At 35.0% G+C, this 26,310-nt stretch overlaps 1 protein-coding gene across 2 annotated transcripts; it reads right to left on the bottom strand.

Moving 5' to 3' along the window:
- Positions 1 to 960: 960 nt before the first annotated feature.
- On the bottom strand, positions 961 to 24,874 carry ING3 (inhibitor of growth family member 3). 2 transcript variants are annotated; one of them, XM_058529004.1, is made up of 12 exons: positions 24,727 to 24,870; positions 24,410 to 24,481; positions 21,680 to 21,780; positions 20,055 to 20,120; positions 11,699 to 11,795; positions 9,839 to 9,910; positions 8,904 to 9,023; positions 8,480 to 8,637; positions 7,694 to 7,887; positions 6,174 to 6,363; positions 3,451 to 3,489; positions 961 to 1,881 (listed from the first exon to the last, which is right to left on the bottom strand). In XM_058529004.1, the coding sequence occupies exons 1-12, from the start codon at positions 24,752 to 24,754 to the stop codon at positions 1,765 to 1,767; spliced, it is 1,254 nt and encodes a 417-aa protein (XP_058384987.1). In that variant the 5' UTR covers positions 24,755 to 24,870; the 3' UTR covers positions 961 to 1,764. The 2 variants fall into 2 exon arrangements, 1 of the variants encoding a protein (XP_058384987.1); XR_009216603.1 differs by lacking the exons at positions 961 to 1,881; positions 3,451 to 3,489; positions 6,174 to 6,363; ... (1 more) ...; positions 8,480 to 8,637; positions 11,699 to 11,795 and having other exon boundaries at positions 8,935 to 9,023; positions 24,727 to 24,874.
- Positions 24,875 to 26,310: the final 1,436 nt, after the last annotated feature.

Raw genomic sequence — 26,310 nt, 5'->3', positions numbered from 1 at the left:
CTGAACATCTCCAGGCAACATGCTCATAAGCTAACTGAACACTACATTATATACTATTTCTTAAAGGTTTATAAAATCTCCATGAAAATACTGAGCATCATGATACTCATGGTACTAAGAAACCATGAGTACCCACAAATGAACCTAAGCTAGTTTTATGGGCTGTCTATATAAAAGCAGACTGTAATAGCTCAGAATTCAGGAACTTCGAAGCTGGAAGGGACCTTTGAAATCCCCTACCTAATCCATACCCTTCGAGTGGCGTTGCATAGATTTTACAGTTTTCTAAATAAGTTCTAAGAGGATCATAAGTGGTTTTGATTAAAGCAGAAATCTGATGGACCCAGTAAGTTTCAATATAAAAGAAATATAACGTAATAAGTATTTTTAAAGATTTAAGGATTTTTCTACCGACCAGACTCGATATTATACCTTAAATAAAACCTCCACTACACAGAATTTATAATTTAAATAGCACCTATAGAATAAAACCTTAGGAGTGCTTCACAGACACCTTGCAGCCAGCACCACCCTGGTTTAATACAGCCCAGAGCGACTCAAAATTTGAATTAACTGTCATACCAGTATGTGGTAAAATCAAAAATAGAACTGAATTTTAAGCTCCAACCCAGGGGATCTCTTTACTTAAGTTGGCCACACCGCCTCAAGTCAACACATCTTTCACCATTATTTTCTATCTGCTGTAATCAGACTTTTTTCACATCCCTTAGACTGAAGGAAAAGCCAGAGATGTTCTAAAAAAATACATTTGCATTTCAAATTTACATTAAAAACGTCTTTCCCTTATTTTCACATCACAAATTCCAAGCATTATTAAAGAAATCACAGATGACACAGCATGCTGTGTCTTGGGCCTCTGTCCTTGTTAGATTATGAAAATTGGAAGTTAATTGGAATTAAGAAATTTTCATTATTAAGTGTGTAAAGTATAAATACGAGTAATTTTTTAAAAACTTTATTTTAACACCTAATACAATTCCAATTTTAAGGATTACTTGCACAAAAAAATAAACACATTTGGTATAAAAATGTATCACTTTAACATCCTTTCCCCTTCAGCCCTCCCCCTCCCCCTCATGAACTGCACTATCTGGATGCAGAGACATATAAAGACTAATGGCACAGATCAGTTTTTACCTACAGGAGTTTCTGTTTATGTACCCAGGTACTCTAGAGGACACCAGCTCACGTTATTACATGAACCATTTCTTTCAGCCTGCTGAATTCAGTTTCACAAAGAAACAAAGCTTATTATAAAGGCATTTAAAAAACCATTATCTTAAATTCTTTTTAGAAGCACTGACTTTTTTTTGCAACCATTTATATACAGTGTTACATAACAGCTCTGGAGTACAGTACATGCAGCAGAACATACCTGTTGAATATAAAATACTTTTCTTAAAATCTTCATTGTTGGAATTCTTTGAAGTCTAAATTATAGAATGCCCATTACTTTGAGAAAATGGTTGAGGAGTACAAATATCTGCATATGTTGGCCACTGAAATAATCCAAGGCTAACTGGAACAATATTCGTAGCACACCAGGAGTGCATAAATAATTTACTTACATTATTAAAATACAACCCATAAAATTCAAGTTCAAGATCTTATAGGATTGTCTATGTAAATCCTTTAAGTGGTTGCCTGGAAATGCACTGTTTCTTCTTTCTCTTTTCTTCTTTTTTCAAGTCCTATATAAAATGTTTAGTTGACGGTTTTTCTTCCTCAAATGAAATGACACCTTTATTTGTGCCGACTGCCTCTTCTCTTCATTGCAGCAGTGCACTGTGGACAGTACCATTTTCCTTTCGGTGCTTCCGTCAATCCAACACATCCGTAATGGAACCATTCTATGGGGCACTAGAAAGCAAAATTGCAAAGAAATAGCTTTTAGTACCTCTAAAGATTAGGGAGTATATTAAAATATGCTCAGGAGACTGAATATTAATAATTAGATTCATGAAAATAGAATTTTTAGATCGAAGAGCTGATTTACACATCATTTAGTCCAACTGATAAGTTTCAGAGACAAGAAAATGGAGGCACAGAAAAATTATGCATCTTTGCTAACTCCGAGGTTCATGTAATCTATTCCAATAATCCTACATAACGAACTAAAATGCACTAATTTTCATTAAGCTGAAGAGTAAGTTGACACCAGCTTTCAAGGACAAGAAGAAGTGAGATAAGTCTCTTACATAGAAGGTAAATGTATTTTAAAGATTTTATTTAATATTCAGCATTATTTGCTCCCTCATAAAGTGGAATAAGCTAGTTATAATTAAGACATAAAGGGATGCCCTGAGTTTCCTTTCTGGGTGCATCTATTCTTGGAGATGTAGAGAAAAGTATTCCACTCTGCAACATAGTAAGCAGTTCTACACTTTCACAGAAAATCTTAGCACTCAGAGGAGCACAACTGGAAATGAGAGGGATTAGAGAAAGTATGAGGGGGTATTCACAGAAATCTCAGTCATTTTCACTAATGGCCCCAGAAGACAGTTTACAGTGGTGTTCTTGAAATGGCTCAGCAATACTGTTTTGCAATAATCACAAACAGACTACAAATGATTCTAAAGAGGGAAGTGGGAGAGGGGTCTTTGTCCATCTATGTGAACATGTTGTTGGAACTGTGTCTGGTCAGGGAGAGTACAAATTTTAACGCACCAAGCCAACTCTTCCCAATCTTCAGATTGTTTTAAAAATTTAAAACTCTTATTATTAACCTTAGGATTCTGACATTGCTGAGGAGTACTTCCAAAGAATTCAGGGTTCTATTACTCCTCTGGAGTAAAAGAATGGGGGCTGAGTTCTATGAAAGTAAGGAAGCAGTGAAAATTACTGGACAAAAATATTCTCAGCATTCAATAAAAACATATCTCTATTCAAAATTAAGCTTCCTAAGAAAGAAATAGGAATTCCTTTCTTTCACACCTCCTTTATTTTTTATATCAGAAGTGGCTCTTATCAGCTGACATCTGCAGAGTACAGTAGGAAATACCACACTAATGGGAGGAAAATAATCTCACATTAGATCCTCAACATTCCCACCCTTCACCTTTGCACCATTATTCTAAAAGAACGTATTGTTTTAAAGTTCCAGTTCTTCATTGTGAAAAGTGGACTGGATTCTAGTAAACACAATATTCATTAGCAAAGCAGGAAAAGGGTATTTCTAATTTTCATACAACGTAACACCTTTTGAGAAATACAATCTTCGCATAAAACCATCAAATTAGCTTTAAAAGTTAAAATACGGAACACATTAAGGATACCACCCTATTCTGGAGAGGAATATTCTAGCATTAATATAACATAATTAACATAACTGCAAACTTATTTTCTTAGACTGAGACAGTAAATAAAAATATTCAAGTAATAATAATCTGTGATTTTTTTCATTCCTAAATAGAAAAATTTAATACTTACATCTTGGTTATCACAGCCCACCATCTCACCATAGGATACCTAGTTAAAAGACAATTAAATATTTTTATTATGACATATAACAAGCATCTAAATCCAAATTAATTGTTTATGATACTGTTAGAAAATGAAGGAAAATAGAGTGAATATACAATTGCATTAAGAAACAGGGTGTATAGTTTTATATACGTTTTAGTTTTTTTCTAAAAGACTTTTTTGGGTAGGCGTGCAGGGGTACATACAAGAAATTGTGTGCTCTTTGAAAGTCTGAAAGAACTTGCTCTGTAAACCACCTCATGGAGTGGAGTCACTTTTGTGGGTGGTTCCTTTTATAAACATTTTAAGTTTTTTTCTTGGTTATTTACCTACTTAAGGCTTTTCCTTTTTCTTAGGTCATTGATATTTTTGCAGTCAATAGTCCATTTCATTGAAACTTCTAAGTGTATTATCTATTTATTATATGTCCTTTCTCACTTTTCTTTTTGCTGTTCACCACTAGCAATTTACACCATGACTTTCTAATTTTTTAATTCATTTAAGTTCTCAGTGTACTGAATAATTTTTCAGACAGAGTTAACTAGATGGCATACTTTCTAATTCTCTGCATGAGTGAGAATACCTGTATATAGTTCCATGCACATAAACAATAACTTTTCAACAACAAACAACAACTTTTGGGGAGCACTCAGATTTCTCCCTCAAAGCTCCACAGACATATTCCATCAACTTCTAGTTTTTAGTGTTATAGAGGGGAAATCTTGGGTGAATCTGATTTTGCTCTTTTGTAGGTAGCCTACTTTTATTGCCAGGATACTTACAGGATAGTCTTTTCTTAATCACTGATATTAAAAAATGCTTGTCAGGCGACAGTAGAACAACTAGCAAACTCTTAAATGGTAAATTCTTAAAAATTAGATTGGCAACTCACACCTTTAAACACAATAAATTACAGATAGATTAAAGATTTAAATGTGAAGAAACTGAAGCATATCAAGAGCTAGACAAAACAATTCAAAAATGAGAAGAAGTACAAGACACATTTATCAGAGGAAAAGGGGAGGAGGCCTCCCTAAGCATAGAATCCAGGGCTGACTTCATAAAGAAAAAGACTGTCATTACTACACAAAATTGGAATTTTAGAATTAAAAAAAAACTAAACCAAGTAAAATATTTATAATGTACATGATAAAAATGATAGGAAAATCAGCCAACATCATTAAGAATCAATTCATAAAAGAAATCAAAATGGCCAAAAAAGGTCCAGTATTAGTACTAATGTAAATGGAAACGATCATGTGATACAAAACTATCAAACTGGTACATGGTTTTTAAGAGAAAATAATATCCAGTGTCAGACAGGCTTTAGGAAATAGGTACGCTCATCAATTTTTGCTAATAAATTTTAGAAGAAAATTTAGTAGCCTATATCAATATTTATAACCAATTTTATTTCTAAAGGAATATCCTAAAAATTAGATGAAATGGATTACATTTAAAAATACATCTCATGGGGGCCGGCCCTGTGGCTTAGTGGTTAAGTGCTCGCATTCTGCTACTGGCGGCCCGAGTTCGGATCCTAGGCATGCACCGACGCACCGCTTCTCTGGCCGTGCTGAGGCTGTGTCCTACATACAGCAACTACAAGGATGTGCAACTATGAGATACAACTACCTACTGGGGCTTTGGGGAAAAAAAAAAAGGAGGAGGATTGGCAATAGCTGTTAGCTCAGAGCCGGTCTTCTTCAGCAAAAAAAACAGGAGGATTAGCATGGATGTTAGCTCAGGGCTGATCTTCCTCACAAAAAAAAAAAAAAAAAGAAAAAATGCTTCTCATAATGTTATTTGTAACTTCAAAAAAATTAAAACCTGAAAAGTAATCTATAGCTAAATACTGGTTAAATAAATTACAGTATACAGTATAACAGATTAACTGTGAGAAGAAAAAAATGACCTTAAAGAAAAATCATGTTCAGTATACATGATTTAGTGGAAAAAGCCAGTTACATAAAAGAATATACTGTGACTCCAACTGTCAAATTCATACACATACACACACACACACACGTGTTTGTGTGCATCTGTGTACATATATGCTATGGACTGAATATTTGTGCCCCTCCCCCAAATTCATGTGTTAATGTCCTAACCCCCAATGTGACTGCATTTGGAGCTGGTGCCTGTGAGGAGGTGACAGAGGTTAAATGAGGCCATATGAGTAGGGTTCTAAGAGTGCCCTTATAAAAAGAGGAAGAGACAGCAGAGCTCTCTCTCTTCACCACATGAGGACACAGCAAGAGGGCAGCCAACTGCAAGCCAGGAAGAGAGCCCTCACCAGGAAGAGAATCAGCCAGCACATGAATCTTGGACTACCCAGCCTCCAGAACTGAGAGAAAATAAATTTCTGTTGTTTAAACCTCCTAGTCTGTGGTACTTTGCTATGACAGCCTGAGCAGACTAAGACAATATGTACATGAAGTATATAGTAGTGGTACACCAAAATGTTTAATTATAGGTTATATCTGAGGGCTGAGATTATGGGTAACTTCATGTTTTTTTATATTATTTGTATTTACAGCAAATGTCATTTTTATAAGAAGCAGGAGAAAATATACCAAAAAAGCAAGGGCATTTTAACTGGAGTAAAAAGAGCACTTAAAAAAATGAAATAGTTCTCTTTTTGCAGTTTATTCAGATGATGCTTTTACAGACATATACCAAACTTTTACCTGATTACAAATGCAATATCGTGGCTCATTTGGGTCATAAGTCCAGTCAACCTGACTGTTGGAGTCAGATTCTGGTACTACTGTTGTTTGTTGAGAAATTTCTTGTACAACAGCTGATGATGAAGAACATGATGATAAGGAAGAGGAGGAGGAGGAAGATGACGACTGCTGGCTTGAAGACTTGTTGTTTCTGAAAAAATAGCATCAGTTTTATTTGCTCAGCATCCAGAAGAAGTTACCTGAGAATAACTCCTAAATAAGTGGTATAAATTGAAATGACATCAAACGTATGAATTAATGTTTAACACTAAGTTAAAGTAATCTGATAAACAGATTTAAAAGCACAATTGTTTAGAGCAACAAAGAGCAATACTTTTCATAACGGTTTTTGAGATTTTTTTGTTTTCTGGAGAATAAAGGTATTCAAAGGAAATTCTTTAAAAATATTTCCAAGTTTTTAAAATAATTTTTGAATCAGTCACTACTTACCATTGACTTAAATTATAGGTAATACTTTTAAGAATTAGTATTAGTAATGGCTACGTTACAGACATTCTGTGTCTTTTTGAGCAAACTGAATATTCTTCATCAAAATCTAAAATGCAAGTACACAAAAGCATTTGGTCAAAATGATCATGACCATCAACTGACTTGTGAATACTTACCTATATAGGACAGGAAACAAACAGTGTTAAAATTCACAAGTAACTTACCATTATCTATATGCTAACCGAATTTCAAAAATACAGAAATTTATCATCAGCAGTTACAACAAATTTGGGTCATTAAGATAAATTAATTTTTAAGATATTTAGCACTTTTGTGGTAATTCTACAATGATCATTGTTTTAGAGATTTACTCACAGAAAATATAATACATTTAAAAATAAATTATAATACAATTATTGGGTAATTAATTCTTTTGGCCTAGCATTTGAACTTTAATTATGTATGAACACCTAACATATGCAGGCACCCGGGACAGATGGTGCCAAATGCTGTTAAGTTTTCATTTTTAAAGTTCATAAAATCATCCTAAAAGTCTCATATACAAAATCTCACATACAAAATTTTCAAAATTACAATTTTGGGAACATAAGACCAAGAATTGAGACAACTTGCTCTTAATCAAAATGAAGAAGCTTATTTAAAAAAAATTTCCAGGATATAATTTGTATTATATGCATTAGTTTACTTTGAAATACATGACTTATAAATACATGAGTTCTAAGTGAAAAAAGTTCCATAAAATGGTTTATCCTAACGAACAAAAGAAACAGAAGTCGTTTATTAACAAACCCAATTTAAGACTCTAGAAAAATTAAAGACTCAACACTTTTTAAAGACTTTACCCCTTCAAAGTATGGCAGTGTGAATGAAAATGTCACGTCTTTGCACCTGCCCAAAGTTCATCCTGATCCATGATATGCAGCTTTTGTTTAATATATGGAAGCCCAGCTGGATGCCAAGTAGACTGAACACTTAGTAAAGGTACAGGCTACTGCAACAATGAGACTCACTTGCTCTTTCTCCCACTCCGTGAGTCGGCTGCTGATGAACTGGCATTCTGTGTTAATGTAGTCATGAGCGCCGAAGATGATGAATAGCCAGCTGTTTCCCTGGGCATCGAAAACTCTTTTCCCAGCTGAAAGTCATTATTCTTAAATGCTTCATAACTGGCTTTTAAACTTGACGTTCTTCGTCCCTCTTTCATCTTAAATAGACATTCATTGATAGTATTAATACATATAAACATGTAGATTTTCTTTTTCAAGTCTTACCAATTACAGCATTATTTTGGTTTATCCAATATTATTTTATTTAAACCATTATTTTCATCATTGTAATTTAAGCTATAAAGATTTAAAATCAGTTTTTACACAGGAAGTAACTATAGGATGGGCAACTTCATCTGGAATACAGATAAACTGTACAGAAGTGAATAAACTCTAAGTGACCTATGTTCTGAGGTTAAAGAGAAAGCTCTGGAACTGGTAGAGAGAATAAAGTATCGTCCTAGCAGGTGATGTGGCTTTTAGTCAAGAACATGTGCATCATGAGCAATTATGATGAGAATGGATCTGCATGTGATTTATGAATTTATTTTTTACTTTTCATTATCAATCAGGTAATTTCTCCATATTCATTTCATTAAATAAAATGTTGGGTATCATAAAACTATAATTTAAAAATGAAACTTTGTATGTAAGAAAATTCTTTTTGTTCATATCCAGTTGTTTCTGTAAGAGTTTGCCAATGACTCAGACAAAATGTAACATTCTGTTTCCAAACCTTTTCCTTTTTACCTGAGCTGTAGCTTGAACTGCTTGAGCTGCTGCCATGGTAATTGCCCCTGCACCAGTTCCTGAAGATAACGAGCCAATATTATAGGATGCCAGAGGTTGGGAGGAATTCACATTGTAAGCATTGTTGGAAGAGGCTGTAGAATTATTATTTCGACAACCTGTGTAGAATTAAAGAAATAAAAATGGTTGGAAGAAACACAAGGTTAGTGAGTTTAAAATATCTTATTTCCCAGCACAGATATAATCATGAAATTTAAATTTTCATTATCATTATAAAATTTTCATGTCACATTTTTCCTGTTTCTTTTTTTCCATAGACTTTAACTAGATAAAGAATTTGTATGATTCATTGAATGCTTTCATTTCCCCTTATTTTAACACAAACAAAACAAGCAAGCAATCATACTTAAGATAATAAACTTACCTAGTGTATTTTCCTTAGAGGCATCTGATGTAAGGGTAGATAGAAGAGCTTCAGATTTAAACTTCTTTTCAGGAATATGATCTGTTGTCGTATGGTGAGATGTTGGATTATATTTCCTTTCTGAATATAAATAAAGAATTCATGTGTTTTTAAACTTCAGAGAACTACGGACAAGACATACTTCCATCTAGTTATAAACCAGTATAGTTATGACCTGAGTTCCTCATGGAATACAGAACATTATGTTTTCTTCGGAGACAGGACAAACAGAACTCTCTGTGTCCCATGTTTTATAAAGAGCAGACTGCTTAGACATTCAAAAAAAACTTGAGTAGCAAAGTACTAAAGATAAGCCATGCACTATGGTTTCACATGTAATACAACAGGAATTTTGTTTTCAAAACATAATCTACAATTTAGAATAGTTTTCAATCAAAACTTCTTTCCAAAAATGAACCAATGCAGTCATCTAGCCAGGTAGCCACCTGACTAGCCATTCATTTACTCACTAACTCATCAACCATTTGAAACTTTATTATATACCAAACAGCTGGCTAAGCACTGGAGAAGCAAATACAGAAAAAGACAGAGAGCCCACCACCAAGTAGCTGACTGTTTGGCTCGCTTGTAACTCTCTCTAGAGAGAATCAGTCATCTGTAAGCAGAGAGTATATGCTGCTATTAGTACCATACATTCTTCCTCTACGAATTTCAGGGAAAACAGACTATCTGCTCCCAAATAAAATATGCTTTTCCCAGATGAAGAAGATAAGCCTGCCAGTAACTGCAATGAAAAAATACATCCACAAAATAAAAGGAAGGGAAGGATATTTGCTTCTCAATGGGTTGTGTAAAGCTAATAAAAGAAAATATATAGGTAATACAATGAGTTTTTAACTGTATTTAAAGTTTTAGTTGCACTAAACCAAACTTACTTTCCACTGGAGTATGTGAATGAGCGTGGTGATTGTTCACTGGCTGTGAAGGAGTATCTAATTCCAAAGATCCTAAAAGAGAGAGAGGCACAGAGATAGCCCACCGTTAAATGTCACCACAGAACCTTACATGTCAATCAACTACAGGCACTGTGTACCCTCACCCAGCAGAGGACTGGCAAGTTCTGATTCATATGCCTGTATCATTTTAGCCAAACATGTTAGAGGGTCACCAATGCCAACTGCACCCTGAGCCAATTTCATTTTTTCTCTAAACAGTAGGTAATCCATTTCTCAATATTCGCCTTAAGTACAAAAGGGCTGAAGGCATGCTAATGTCTATTTAGGGAATTCATGACAGGGGGTACCAATGGATATTATAACTCCACTACTGATACGATCTGAAAAACTCAACCTAGTTTTATTGAGTTAGAAGACCTTTGAATGGGAGATCCTAAAGTATTAGGTGATGGGACATTACTATATGAAAGAAAATTCTTTGATCACTGAAAGGACATCTGATAGTAAAGACTTCCTAAAAGAAGTTAGGGATTCTGCTTGTGACAAGTGAGGCATAGAATCTCTACTACGAAGCTTAATACTTTTAAAGAAATTTTATGGGTATATCTTGATCCCTTGAGATGAAATTATGGCAGGGCACAGGGTGGAGCAGTTTTTATAACTTGATCCAATTTAGTTTCATGTCTGTGTCCTTACAGAGGATGCTTCATTAACCTTCCTGCAGTACTGAATAGGCATGAATTGTCACTCACAGCTATCATCAGCATTTCCAAAAAAAAAAAAATCACAGCAGCTATAGAATATTTTATTTTGTCTCAAAATACTTATTATCCTCAGATAGGGTTCCCCCAGAATAAAAGTATCACAAATAAATTAGATGATCATCTAAAGTGTTGGATCTACCTTTGAATACAAAAATGCAACTATGGACACCAAAATGGATTCGTGCCTGGTTGCTTCTCTAGTTGACTTCTAGTGAGTATATCAACAGAGATACATATACATAACCTAATACTGTAAAGAAACCTTTCATCTGTGTGTAGAAATAGGTACATGTTTTTGCTGTTGAAATGCACCAAGAGAAAAAAAAAAAGATGTTTGAATCCTTTAATTAAATTCTAGTAGAAATCAGTCATAATACTGATTTGGTTCAACTAACATTTACTGAGTCCCTACTCTGGGCTTAGCACCACACTATCTACTTTTATGGACATAACCTATTTAGGTTGGAAGAGATACTAAATTGGTTAAAGAAACAGAGCACAGGTTTCCATTTTTGGGAAGTCTCCTGAGTTAAATCCAAGAAGTGATAAGGATAACTTACAGCAGGAGATCAAGTCGAGCCTTGCAAAGAAATATCAGAATGGCTCCTTGCTGATAAGGGAGAGCTTAGGAAAGACTTCTTTGAGAAAAAGAGGAAGTCCTGTGAAACCAATTAAATTTTTTCCTAGTAAGCCTTAAGACAGCTCTTAAGAAGAGAAAACAACCTTGCATGCTTAAGTGTGTAAATAGGACAAAGTCAATACCTTTAATGACAGATGGTTAACCTGTTTCTAGATGGTTATATTTCTTTAAATCTTTGTTCTTACCATTAATCTTACTAGCATATATGCGTATGTTAAAATGGAATGACTTAATATGTTATTCTCATAAAGAGTGAGTGGATGAATGTCCTATATTATCTTTCTCCATTCCAATTGCTAGGGTCCAAGCTATCAAACCAGGTCACCACCATCCAATGAGGGGCAGGATCTGAGAATTCTCTGTGGGACAAGTATCTCCTCAGTAATTTGCACATGTACTGTCCAACATTGATGGAAAACTGTAAATTTTACTTACGCCTCTCTAATATTTCTGTAATTCCAGCATTATCAGCTTCCAGCTCCATTTTAAACTTAGCCAGTTCCTGATCCAGCTTTCTCAAGTGTCGATCTACCTGTTTCAAAGAAGATCAAAGATAACCACCAAAATTTGGGACACTATTAAAGTGTCAGTTTAAGGAGGAAACCTAAATCTTTGTTTCTTTTAGTGAATCTGCTTTGAATCCTTGAGCAAGTCAACTAACCTACACCTCAGGTTTTTAATCTATAAAATAAGGGTGCTAGGTTAAATAATTTCCCAAGTCTCCTTTAATAAATTTTAAGTTTTAAGAAACCAGAATCACAATTTGTTAGAAAATGTTCGGAAGAAGTGAGATATGAAAACTAAAGTAAAACTGGTATTAGGGATTTGAGGGGGGAAGAGGTGCAGGAGGGTTGGAACTTTCCATAGTACACCCTGGGATTACTTTCAGCCTAATCTCCTCCTACTTATAACAAGGCCAACCATACTGCCATACCATAATACTTGTTATTTATAATGAGGAGTGAAAGATCCTCAGTCTACAAACAAAGAGGCTACTATAATCTATACATACATTTTCCTAAGGCAGGAAAGTGGACCATTATACTTGTAAACATTTATGTAAAGGGTTGAAACAAAAGGGTTTTTTAGCCAGAAAACTCCATTACCCAAAGAGCCTGGTTAAAACAGTTTTTTTGTAACACTATTGCCCTTGTAAAGATGGCAAAATTTTCTTTTCTCATTCACCTAGATATCTTTTGACTGCCTTCAGAAAATTATATGACACCTCAAACTAGCAACAAGTCTTAATGTGTTTTTTAAGGTTAATATTACATATTTTTTCAATACTTTTTCAAATTTGCTACTTTGAAGTAAAACCAAAAAACAAGAAATCTTTGAAAAATATTCATGTTAGAGTATTGACAACATTGTTTTCCAAACTCTAGTTTCCCACTGGACCACTGTTATAATTAAAGGTAACTTCTCAGAAATATCAAAATGTTTATGATACATCATGAGGGCAAAAAATTTAAACAAGACTTTCAATTAAATAATGTACATCCAAAATAAAGGAGAAGGGGAGAAAAGTAGCAAAGACAATTTGTGTGTGTTAGATGCCAGGTAATGTGCTTGGTGCCTTAGATGATCTATCTTTTCTAGCCCTTAATCTTTTCAGACAGGGTATCACTGTCTCTATTTCATAAGCAAAGAAACTAAGGCTCAGAAGGGTTAAGTAACATGCCCAACGTCAATGGCTAATAACGCATTATGGAAATGAAATTTAACACTAATATATTTGTAATAATCTGTGCTTCACCATTTGTACCTAACATTGCCCTGTGAACTTCTGCAATTGTTTTTTTTAACTCAGAGTAATATAATTCAAATAGAAAAAAAAAGGAATATTGTCTTATTATTTGTATTTTGTATATTAACAGCAACCACTGGCATGCTGGTTCGTGATTTTTCGATAAGTTAAAGCCCCATTTTGCCTCCAACTTCACACACAAGTTATTCTCCAAAGCTTGGTAGAAGCTGTAATCACAATATTTGAAATCCTACAGGGTCACATATTATGGACACTTGCTCCTATTCAAAGAACCTGCAGGTAATTGAGCATCCTTTAATGGAACCTCCCTTCCAATAATCAAGTGTGAACACAGACCTCAGTTATTCAAGAATCTCCTACATTGTCAAAATTTAATCTCAAGGGAAATCAGAAAAAATACTCACGTTTCAATTCTAAGACAACTTAAAGCAACGAAAATACTCCACATTGCCCTTCTTACCTACACTTATATTACTTATAAATATTGAGTTCCAATTATATGCTTGGGGCTGGGTTAAATGGAAGATACATGAAGAATGAGAGAGAATCCCTGCCTTTATAGGAATTAGAATTTAGCTGACAAATCAAGATTTATATAGGAATATTTAACATGATGAAGGTTTAAAAAAATACATACCCTAGATGTAACAAAAGAGCAACAGTTGGAAAAGGATCAGAAATAGCACATAAAAAATAAAACATTGGGCCGTGGCAGACACCATGGTGGTATGAACGAGTTAAAGGGTGAAGAACGGATTGTCTTCAAATAGATGGAAAGAAGGAGTAATAATTAAAGACCATGTAGAGTCAGGAAGACAACCAGTATTCTCACAGAAAAAGAAAGCAAAGTACAGTGTGGCCTGTCATAGGTACACATAGTATAGAGAGGAAGAGTGTCAGAATCTCTGTTAGGAGGGTGGGGTTAGGGTGAGACGAAGACACTATATAGCTTCTCCTAACTCACTCCACTCCTGCATTTAAGAATTGCTTCACTGTATTACAGATAGTACTGATAACGTTTATTACACCTGAGAGCATGGAAAATGATGGAATTTCCAATACTAGATAGCTCAGAAAAAGCAATAGAATCCAAAGAATTAATAACTCTAAAACCCAAATACATAAATAAGATAAACAAAGACAGAATAGCCTTAATCACATTGTGGTGGGCAGCTTTGTAACACAGCTACCAATCATTCCCACCTGCTGGTATGTAAAAAAGATTATGAACTGATTAATATTATAAGCAATTATTAGGCAATGAGAATTGTTTTTCTTAGAGTCACTGTTGCTGTACTAAATTAGAAGTTGGAAAGTAAGTTGACTACAAGATCTAACTTAAGCTATAAAGCACCAGGATACTTAAATAGTATTAAACAGCCATAGCAAGAGCTGAACTGAAGTTGACTGAAACCTATCAAGTGCATTTCCTCTACCCACGATTCTGAGTGGGTAGAGCACCTACTCTAGCTGATCGCCATAACAGCCCCACAGGCATCAGGCAAAGCAAGAACCTAAATTACCCCACCCTCCACATACACCTGACCCCATTAAGACTGATTTATAGTAGTAAAGGGGATACTGATCCAATTGACAGAGATTTGCCATTAACCATAGATTCCTAACACAAGGCTGACCACAGATTCTGACTAATTTGTTCCCCACTTAATGTCAATAAATGTTAGCTACAAAAGTTTCTTTATTTTACAATCCCAAATTATATCCTACAACCCCAAATCATAACTGCTTTAAATTTAAATCTATTATCTTTTTTCTGACCTCCTCAGAGACAAAAGAAATTCTGTCAACATTACTTGTTAACATATTCATGATCATAAAAATATTAGTCACTTGACCCCTTTGCATGAAACAAACAAAAAATCCTCATCCTTTAACATTTTTGCATAGTTGTAATCCTTTATTCTTTCTCTTTTGACTCTCCTAGTTTTCCAATATTGAAATTTTAAAATGTGTCACTAATAGACCCAAACTGAACTAAATATAGCTTTTTAAAAGTTCCTACATGATTTTATGGCTTCCCACACTGTCAAATTCCAAAATTTAGATGTCTCGCTTGCCCTTTCAAAATGAGCACTCAGTCTATAAGGTTCTAAGTTGAAATTCACAGCAGTAAGAGACAAATTTCAATCCATGAAAAGATCTGCTAACAGTGAATAAGGAGAATAAATTGGGGGAAGAAAAAGGAACCATGATGGCAAATTATTTCTCTGATGATAAGTCATGAAAATGATTCTTCACATCTCTGAATTATATTTAAACTAGATGAAAATTTGATCCATCTTTAGGCTGAATCAGATGCTTGAGGCCTGAGCACATAAACCACATCTAATCATCTTTCTAAAAGACAATAAGGATAGGAGACAAATCAAAAGGTCAAACTCACATAATACATTTCCTTAATTAGAGTATCTGATGAAGAATTCTAAAATTTATAGGTAAAATGCAGGCCTGAAATATAATCGTCTTAGGAATAGTCCAGGATATAAAAAAGAAGCAGGTTCAAGGGTATTGAGCACTGTAAGAGAGTGCTAAAATCATTCAAGCATTAACTAAAAGCTCAAATTTTATCAGAGTATACATAAATCAACTTTATTAGGTATTGTAATCTAATATGGTTTTATGACAGTGACATCTGGCTGAGGAACACAAATAAGTGTTTAATGACTGTAAGTATCAGGATTCTAGAAGGAAATTATTTTAATAGGATAAATTTTTTTCTTTTAGTCTAATGGCACTAAAACAGCTACTGAAATAAACTGTCAGTTTGTTCTACTGAACTCCTAATTCAACAAATTTCTTCTTTGGTGGATACTGATGCAGTCTGGTTTCTTTCCTTAATAAATGAGGTAATCAGTACAGTGCTGGTAATAGGAATAGAAAGTTTACTACTGATTTTAAAACAAAATATTTTAATGAAAAATAATACAATGAAATACCATGCTATATAAAACACTGGGCGGGAGGTGAAATCAAACACAATTATATAATAAATTGTTGTACCTTAAAATCTGTAAAAATAATTCATGCTTACTTGAAATTACCATAATAATATAATGTTTAAGCAAAGGCATACATACAATCTCCTCTAAGGTATATTTCACTCTTCTGTTTAAAATCCTTCACTGGCCTCCCACTACCTTTAGAATAAAAATCACACCACTGCTCCACTGGCTTACGAGGCCCTGCATGTGCCGGCTCCTGCCGGCCTCCTCATACCACTCTTCTCCTTTCTCACTACACATCAACCACAACGGTCTCTTTTCTGGTTCAACCTGTTAAGCCCTTTTCCACCTTAGATTTTGCAGTTGGTACATCATCTGCCTGAAATGCTCTTCCTTAAGCTCTTTACATGGCTGGCCCTTCTCATTTTCCAAGTACCACCTCAATGTTATCTCCTTAGACTACACTCATCCTGACTACACTCTTAATAGCCTCCCCTAGTTATTCATTCTTTTTCCCTCTCTCTGCCATGTTTATTTCCTTCATAGCACTTATCAAAATCTAAAATAATCTTTATTTAACAGTTTGCCTGTATTCATTACCTGTCTGTGTCATTACTGCCCATCCAGACCCAGCGACTGCTTATAGCTGGAGATCTATAAATATTTGCTGAATGAATGAAAGTTATACTCTGCCAATATGTAGAATTACATAAATAGAAGTACCACTGTTTATTGGGCAAATGACCTACGAATAAAAATTACTGTAGTTTTATACTTATACTATGTCCCATCCACTCACCTCTGAAGCACGTAGCATACTAAGCTCTCAGATGTTAAATGTTGTAGGAATTTAATTTCAGTTTAATATTTATAAAGACTTTCACTTGGATGTTTACTGTTAATATTGCAGGGAGTATAACTAATTTGAGACGGTAAATCCATTTAGTGACCTCCCTACTGAACAAGTCAATAATTCCCTTATGTTCGATTGCAATTACTTGCCTAGAGTGTTCAAACACCACAAGCCACTGTGGCAATCTGGTGCAGCACACAAAGCACTGGGAGGGTGCATAATTGTTTTTAACATTTTAATAATTATTTATTCATGATAAGTGATGTTAGTGAGAGAAGTAAAAGGAGAGGCTGAGAGTTAAGTTTTAATACACTGAGTTACAGGGCCTTGGAATTCTCAGATAAGATAAATAGTCTCAGAGGAGAAGTCTGAGCTTGAGGAACAATTATTATATAATCGTTAAAACTAAAAGTACACATGGAAAAATACTGGAGGAATGTTTTTCAACTTGGGTGGTGTGTGCAGGGGTGAGGGAGGTAAAACTGGCCTTGACAGCACAGTTCTTCACCACGTGGCATTTGGTCTTGCTGGCCCCTGGAGCTGGGCTAGAAAACGGGAAGTGAGTTACCTCTATATGAGAACCAGTCGAATAGCTAAGAAACAACAGGTCACAGACAGAACCTCTCGGTACAGCAACCCTTATGAGCAACACCCAAGAAAGAGACTGAGAGAGCCCACCAAGGCGAGCTTATAATACAAGTGATTAACATTAGGCCTCAAAGAAGGATGGATTTTTATATTAACGATATTATGGTCGTATGAAATAGCAGTGTAGCAATGGAGTATTAAAAAGGGAAGGAAGGGAGGGGAGAAAACAACAAAGAGAAGGGGAGGGGAGGGAACGGAGGGAAAGGAGAGGAAAAGAGCAAAGAAAAGACAAAAGGCAGTCCTAGGAACAGCGAGGAAATGGGAAAAAACAGGTTTAACTTGGCAGAGCTGAAAGGGAAGCAGTGGCTTCAGGAAAGTAGAAAATTCTAGTTAGAGAAATGAAATGCAGTGAGTCTTTAAAGGAGTGAGTCCCTACTACCTGCCAAGCTAAGAGCACTGTGTCTGTGTGTGTGTACAGATATAGACAGATATATACATACACATCTCTCTATATATATCTAAATATAGACATAGACAGACAGAGAAAGATTCAAAGATCCTTAAAGGCACAAATTAATACTGCTTTTTTAAAGACAAGAAAATAGATTCTGGGATTAAATAATTTTTCCAAAGTCCTGCTGTCCGAGAAGTGGCTGAACTCACATCTGTATGGATCCATTATGGACAGTTGTTTTTTATTACATTTATTACATTTTATTAAGTTTATTACATCACCGTTTATTACTTTACTCTCTAGCCTAAGTAATCTATCTTCCCCCAAGAATTTACTAATTTTTATTTTCATTCTATGTTTATTCACTATCCTTGAGTGAAATGCCTTCCCCTCAACACAACACCTAATCCAGGCCCCAGAGCCCCTCAATAAGTTCTGTACAAACTCACCTCACATACTCTAAGAAATCAACAGTAACTCTGCAGGACTTAGTCCGGTCTTTTACCAGACACTCCTTAATACTCAACTGCATTAATCTTTATTCGTTACATGTTTCTGTACAGGCTCTTCACTTTACTTTGTGGGCATCACTTTACTTTGTAGTCCTCCCAACTAGTTTACAGACACCTGGAGGGCAGAAGCCATTTACAGTATTTATTTTTTATTCCTCCGTTACACCCAGGTAAAACTCTATTATACCAAGTACAGAGTGGATGGACAGTGTGGTTCATAAATAACAGATGGATGCACACACACATATTTAAAAAGCATATATTTTTGTTACATATATTTTTTATAAATGCATGAAGTATTTTTAATAAAGGCATAAAACGTAGTAAAATAAATTATAAACAAAAGATTAGAACGAAGAGCTATATGATTTAAAAAGCAGGTAGTCTCTAAACAAAGATTTACAGACACAGGCATTAAATATGAAGAATGTTCCTAAACAAACTAGTCTTGGATTCAAATATAAATGTCTTTTTCTATGTTATAGACATAATTCAAGGCCAAAATAATTAAGAACTTTTTCTTTGTTTTCATTCCACAGTAAATCAAGCTACAGCCCACTCTACCTTTGTTTAGGCAGTATCTTTTAAATTGTTTTTAGAATAACTGTATGAACAAAAGAGCCTAGGCTATCACAGGCATTAAAGTGTTTTCACCATATAAAAACAATCAAATATTTTCTATGGCGTTACATAACAAATGTTTTCCAGTTTAGCATAGCTCTTACAACGCATACCATATATGGTATGTACCTGTCATCTAGATCTTGCTCGCCAAGGACATTTATATTTACACGTACTTGTGCAGTAATAAAATTGTATCCAGATAAGACTATAAAAATAAGATATGAAATCTATATCCTAAGTAAACCAAAAGTGAGCATTTGTGTTCAGCTTTAACTTGCTTTGAGGCAAAACCAGAAATGAGTATTTCCTAAAGTATATATTTTAGAAGATGCTTTACATAAAAAAAGATCAGCATAATTATACCAATTTGAGAAATACTGCATAAATCTGTCTTCTTGGTGATTTCAATCTTTAGGAAGTGCTGCTGCTACAAAAAGAATCTTTTTTTTTTTTTTAAGTTTATTTAATCTAGTGTTTCCCAGACATTTTTGCCACCTGAGTCAGTTGTTGAGTGCCATCTATCAATATCACCTAATGGATAGTTGAGCACTATCTATTAACACTGATTCAAATGATTCTCTTCTTTTTAATCAAACTACCAAGAACTCTGGTCAACACAGGATTCTTACATGTATTTTACCACAGAAACAATCTCAAGATGACTTATCAGGCAAGTAAAGACACTATCTCAAGAACATAAGTATTAGTAAAATAAACTTAAACACCTATTCTTGTTAAAAAAAAAAAAAAGAAAAAAAGCCTACCATCAACTACAATCTTATAGCAATGCAGATTTGGCTAAAATGTAAGGTTCTTGACCTACTGACCTATTAACTAACACTGTGGACTCTCTGCCTCTCTTCCACAAAGAAACTAAAAAATAGACCCTGAACTCTCAAATTAAATGGGATCAAGAGAGCAAACCTCAGTTGCAGTCTGCTCTTCCTATTACACTTAAGCCAACAAAACTTAAAACATAACCCATAATTCAAGTACTTATGGCATAACATGCACATTAATTTTACTTACCAAATCATATATCTGGTTTGCCAACTGTACCTTCTCATCTGCGTCTTCCAAAGCTTTATAGTAATCCTGAATAAAAACATGTGAATTTCAAGAATAAATTAATAATTTAAAAATATGTGTCTCCAGGACATATAACTGCATTTTCATAATCATGCCTTGTTGTCACTGTCAGTCACCCTACATCAGCAATAAAAACCCAGCAAGGGATAGGGTAGGATGGGGTAGGATTAGAAATTATGGACAACAGCCAAGAATTAAAGGAAGATCTTCAGAATTCCTAGACAATATATAAATAAAAATAAATACCATTCCAAATCTAGCCTCTATATGAGTAAAAGTTAAGTGAGCTAATGAATAGTTCTTTTCTTTAAAAAAAAAAATTAAGATTTAAGATTTATATAATTTCTAAAGTGCATTTACACTTTCCATTTTTAAAACTTTTTTACAAAAGTACAACTATTGAAAGGATTCTGACCTGCATGACACTATTTTCCAATTGCTCTATAACTCTCATTTTAAGTTAGGTATCAATTCATACAACTCGACCTATACTTTAGATTTCTCCTCAGTATAGAGCAAATTACTTAAAAAAAAAAAAAGAAAAAAGAAAGGATTCCATGAATTTCCATGGACTACCACACTTTTCAGGAGTATCCAAGCTGTACTACATAAAAACTTAATTGGGTAAAGTGATGATGAATGACTTTGGGACATAAATATGTGACGTCGATACTCACACACACCTGGGCATCTCCAGGTATCCTCCAAGCCAGGACCAATTCTATTAGAGATTCTGAAATTTTTTCTCCTAACAGAAATAATGTTCCCCCCATGTGGCAAAATAAATAGCACAAACTATTCTAAATTTATAGTTTTCAAATTTCTTTTTCAGTTGACCCTTGAACAAATCTATGAAGGTTGGGAGTGGGGGAGCCATTATTACTCAGATATATTAAAGGACCTGTCTAATGTCCCACAGCTACACGGCAGTCATGCCCAAATCCAGGTCTTTTAAGTAGTTCTTCTAATGTATCCCAGAATAAACTAGATTATACCTTTAAAGCAAACCTTGAAGGGAGAGCTGATACCCATTCTAATCTGGATGAGTGCTACAACTACTATAAAACTGACAAAAACTCAAAGAATTCTGTATTTTTAGGCCCATTTCATGTACAAATTTAGAGTTTTAAACTAAAAGGCTTTTTAAGGATTCTTTCAACTCTTAAGATTCTGTTCTTCTGCGATTCCACCAACTTGGGTACCTAGCAATATATAAAAATGCCTCAAGGTCTGCTTATTTTTACTCCAGTTTGTGGCCAAAGGCAACTTTAATTACCTGTAACTAGAATAAAACAAATTAAAAGAAAAAAATGTACTTTTTCATGGTACTGTAACTCTTTAATAAAAGTCACTAATTATTGAAACAATTTTTTAAATTACCAAAATGCTTCAATGATTAAAATTTCTATACCTGAAGTTCTAAAATGCAATAAATTATTTAAATTCTAAAGAGCCATTAATAACTTTCCCTCATTCTGATATCCAGAAAATGATTTAATTTTAAAATTGTCTTTCTCAGAAGGTCCCCATATTTACTGATAAATCATCCAGAGTGTTGAACATACTTTTTTAATGGATGCCATTTGTTCTTCTCTCCATTCTGGTTTATTTTTCTTTGCATTCATAAAGAATTCACTGACTCTTTGTTCTAGTTGATCCATTGCATCTACAACATAATAAAAACATTTCATATTTACATAATCAAATTCATACACTGAATATACATGCTTTGATTTTGGAAAAGAAAAAATATCTGACAACATACACTCTTTTACTTGAGTAGAAATTTAAATATGTCATGCTTTAATTATGTAAATATATAATGCCTTAATTACCTTAGTAAAAAAGGTTACAATTTTCCCTACTGACAGTTTATTTTTGTTGTTGTTACTTCAAAATTTTTTCCAATAGCCAAAGTAGTTAAAAACATACATAGGTTCTATATCATAGTTTTTGAATAGTACAGCTTTAGGGTCAAAAGCTAATGGTATTACATCAGCTAAATGTGCCAAAACACAATTTCTTACTGAAAGTACCACTAGATAATCCTCACATTTCTTTTAATAAGAAAAAGTGATAAAAAGATTTTAACCTCTTGCTATACAGCATTAAGCACCCCATAATCATACATCATGACTCAAAGTAGTAGGTACAATCATTGTTCATTTAATACACTATATTATTTATTTTAGATAAATTTTTCCTGAAGTGGGCCAAGAATAGTTATTTCATTCCATGTCTGCTAAAAAAGGAAAAATACATGAAAGGGATTCTGTTGCTACGTAAATTGAGGAAAATCTTTTTACTATATCCCTCTTTTGGAGATTTTCAGTGCATAATAGCGTTTTAAAGATTCTGAGAATCTTACTGTTAATTTTTTAAAAGAATTTTCTTTTAAATAAGCATTTCCTAGCTTATTTGACAAAGAAGTCTCTTTTGTTAATTCATAATACCTATTAACTATAGAAATTCTAATTAATGTAAAAAATGCAAGTTTAAAATTTATATAATCAAGTCCAAATTAGAAGACATTTTAAAATTCGTAATCATGAAGTATAAAATAACAGCTACATATTTTTGAACGTCTACTTTGTTTCAAGTACTATATGTTCTAATTTATCTGTGTTATTTTTAATCCTCACATGATTCTCATTTTACAGACAATAAAATTCCCTCAGAAGTGGTAAAGTAGTAAAGGTCAATAAGTAAGTTAGTAAAGCCCTAAAGTGAACTCAGATCTAACATCAAAATCTATGCTTACCCTGTAGAAAACACTACTTTCACATTTCAATTACATTAAAGTTAAAACGAATTTTGTGAGCAAGCTAGAGAAACACACGATTCAGACTTCCATACTACAATCCACTAAACAGAAAAAGGTGGCTTCCCCAAATATCACCTTGTATTATGTGCCACATGAAACTGGCAGCAGGTTGAGAAAAGTACATTCATAAATAATGGGTCTGGAAGTGTGGGTGGCGGTGGTGGGCCAGAGAAGCCACAGAGTAGAAAGAACAGGTTCTTAGCTACCTCAAGACTCCCACATTCTGGAATGTTTGGTTCTCTGACCTCTTTCCATGATACTCCTTTCCTCTCCATCACATATCAAAACCCAGATCTTCCTCCACCACTACTTTTTTAAGAAAACCTGTGAGCACAAGAAACATTTTAGCTAGAGCCTAAACATAGCTGGGATACAAGGGCTCAAGAAACATCTGCCCATATACCCCATGAAAGCCAGCCATTAATATTATTTAATTAAGGAGTACCTATATTTCTCCAAACAAAAAGAGTGACACAGTCGACAAGGTACACTTGATTATGCATTTTAATTATGTATCATATAATTCATTTCACATTCTTCATTTTTAATATAATATCTCTATAAGTTGGAACAGCTATATTATTCTCATTTCACAAAGGGGGAAGGTGTGTGAGGTTCTTTCAGAGCACGATGGACATAAATTTGGTACTCAGCACTGTTCTGTTTTGAAATGTAATTTTGCTCTAAGTATTTACCTTCTTATCTCCAAAGGTACTGATTTTTACCTTCTTTGAATCATAGACTCTTTAAAGAAACTTCACAGGAAAAAAAAAGATCATATAAACTAAATACTGCTCTACGAAAGAGCAAGGTTATTTTTGAAAAAAATATCTCTGGACTACAAAGCTATCACTACAAGTGAAGAAAAGCAAAAATTTTTGTTACAGCAGACAAAAAGTTTTACAGTAAATCGTATTTCCCTTACTCATTTTGATTGAGAAAATACCATGCTGTCGACAATTGAGAACATATTTTATAATGTGTAACTTTTCCAATTCGACAGTCCAAGTTCACCAGGGTGAACTCGGGGTCTCTGAAGACCTACATATAACTTGTGCTTCTATGAGTTTTCTGCTCTTAAATTTTGAATAGAATGAACTTGAACAAAAGTATAAATGCTGAAATCTATGTTCTATACATAAAGTAGCAAGTCAAAATCTTCTCAACACTGACGCCGATGTGCATGAAAACATACATCTACGCTCTCAGTGAAGGTAGAGAAATTTTTATTGCACAGTCCTAAATTAGAGAAATGAACACGTGTGCCCTACTGTGTATAGCAAAAGCCAGGGGAAAAGCAGCGAGGCAGGCAAGAAGGGGAAAGATTCGTCATCACCACTTCTTTTTGACAACTCTTTATGTACTAGCCATTGAGTCAGAGGACAATCAAATAGCACAGGAGCTGGCGTCGATTGCAAGTAAGTCTAGCACTGAACGCGCGCAGCGAACCAGGGCAAACGCGCGGACTTACTCTGCACCTGCAGGTCCATCTCGCGCATCTCCGTAAAGCGATCCCGCAGGTCCATTGGAAGCTGCTCAATCACTGTCAAAGGGAGAGTCCGTCAGAGGGGCGGGGCCAACGGGGAAAGTACGCGCCTACGTCACTCCGTGCGTGCGTGCGTCGGGGGGGTCGAGGGAGCCGGCGGCCCACAGCGAGGCTGCCAGTTACCGTGAGAAAGAAACATCCCCCGCCTCCCCCTCCCTCCCGCCATCCCGCCTGCCCGTCCACTCGCGCTCTCCCCCGTCCGCAGGTCCCCCAGACGGCCCCGGCCAGCGCCGCCCACTCACTTTCTAGATAGTCTTCTAGGTACAACATCGCGGCCCTTAGAGCTGGGGGAACGAGGGGGTCCAGGGGTTTATTTGTGTCACTCGCTGTCGCCGGAGTTTTGTCCCTTCCAATATGGCGCCTCCGCTAGCAGCACCCGCTCGGCTTCGGCGGAAAAAAAAAAAAAAGGAAAAAAAAAAAAAAACCACTTTGGCGCCTGACGGCGCTTGCCTCACTGCCGGCCGGAGCTGTCATTGGTTGGCCGAAGCAATGACGTAAGCCGAGCGGAGGCCGCCCCCGCGCCTTTGTGGGAAATGTAGTTTTATTGTCTCCCCAGCAAGAATTAATACACTGGTAGCTCTCCACGTGGAAACTACGAAAACCAGGCACCGTTGCGAAGGGTACGCAACAGACTCTGAAATGCGGTGCCTCTGTTTATTTGTTGATTTTTGCACGGGGACTGACGGGAGTTGTATGCGCCTGTTATAACACAACTAAGAACAACTTTTCACCTGTTCTTTACTGCTGTGATTCCATGCCCTGGCGTTTGTGAGTCATGCATTTCAAGTAATGCTAGGCAAATACCAAAGTTCTAACGCTAGAATAATCAGTAAAGTTCGGGAAATTTGGGTTGTTTAAAAGAGAACTCTCCGCTGGAATTTATCCTCGGTATCCACTCTTAAAAATATAAATGGGACCTCTGCTTGGCTTCCGTGTAACTAAAATAGTTCATACTAAGAATATGGAGCGAATATGTATTTCCCATATTAAAAGATGCACAAATCGTTCTCTGTAGCCTGTTGTATATTCTATTTTCGGTCGGTCTCGGCGTCCTTCTAATGTAATTTCTGCGCATACAACCTACACCCTCAAAAATAATAATGAAATAATGGATGGAGCCTTAATATCTGATGGGCTGTGTTAGCAATAACTTTAAATTATGTTGGGTAAATACCGGTATTAGATGTCTGTGGTCCTGGGCGTTGCCTTTTTCTACCTTTTGACTCCTCCCGGCAAATGTGCAGCCCTGATATATTTAGTACTTCACTGCTCAGTTTTTCTTCTTAGATACGTTTGCAATCAATAAAAGTTGGAGGTTGTTGTTTTCCACCTGTCTTTACTTAACTCTTTATTGTTCAGGGAAATTTGTCTTGAGTTCACAATTTGGTGTTCTATTTATGTTTTTCAGATGCAGTTGAAACACTTTATGCATTTGTGTTTCCTGTTTCCTCCGTCCTTTACATATTCTTGTACTCAAGACTTTTTCGCCGCTCTTAATCGGGGTACTTACCTGTCATACTGATGTATCTTAAAGGAAACTTACCTCAATCCTAACAGAAATTATCTAGTTTATTTTCTGTACTTTTATCTAAAATTTAATTCCTTCCTCCCTCCCTTCTTTTTTTTTTTTTTTTCCTCTGGCTGCTTTTAAGATATTTTTGTGGTTTCACAGTGATGAATATAGATATGGAGTCATTCCTTCCTTTCTTCCTTCCTTTTTTACCTTAAAAAAATTTTTTTAAACCATGCTTAGGATTTGAAAGGATTCCTGATTCTCAGGATTAGTGTCCTGCAACAATTGTAGAAAATTCTCAACCATTATCTCC

This window comes from Diceros bicornis, chromosome 3 (genome assembly GCF_020826845.1).
Source record: "Diceros bicornis minor isolate mBicDic1 chromosome 3, mDicBic1.mat.cur, whole genome shotgun sequence".
In the NCBI taxonomy this organism is placed as follows: domain Eukaryota; kingdom Metazoa; phylum Chordata; class Mammalia; order Perissodactyla; family Rhinocerotidae; genus Diceros; species Diceros bicornis.
This window is presented reverse-complemented; position numbering and strand designations above follow the sequence as displayed.

Coding starts and splice junctions, on each gene's coding strand:
- ING3 (XM_058529004.1), bottom strand. CDS start 24,754: ATGTTGTACCTAGAAGACTATCTAGAAA. Junction 20,121..21,679: donor AAATGGCATCCATTAAAAAA/GTATGTTCAACA, acceptor GTTTTTATTCAG/GATTACTATAAAGCTTTGGA. Junction 7,888..8,479: donor CAGTTCAAGCTACAGCTCAG/GTAAAAAGGAAA, acceptor TGTCTATTTAAG/ATGAAAGAGGGACGAAGAAC.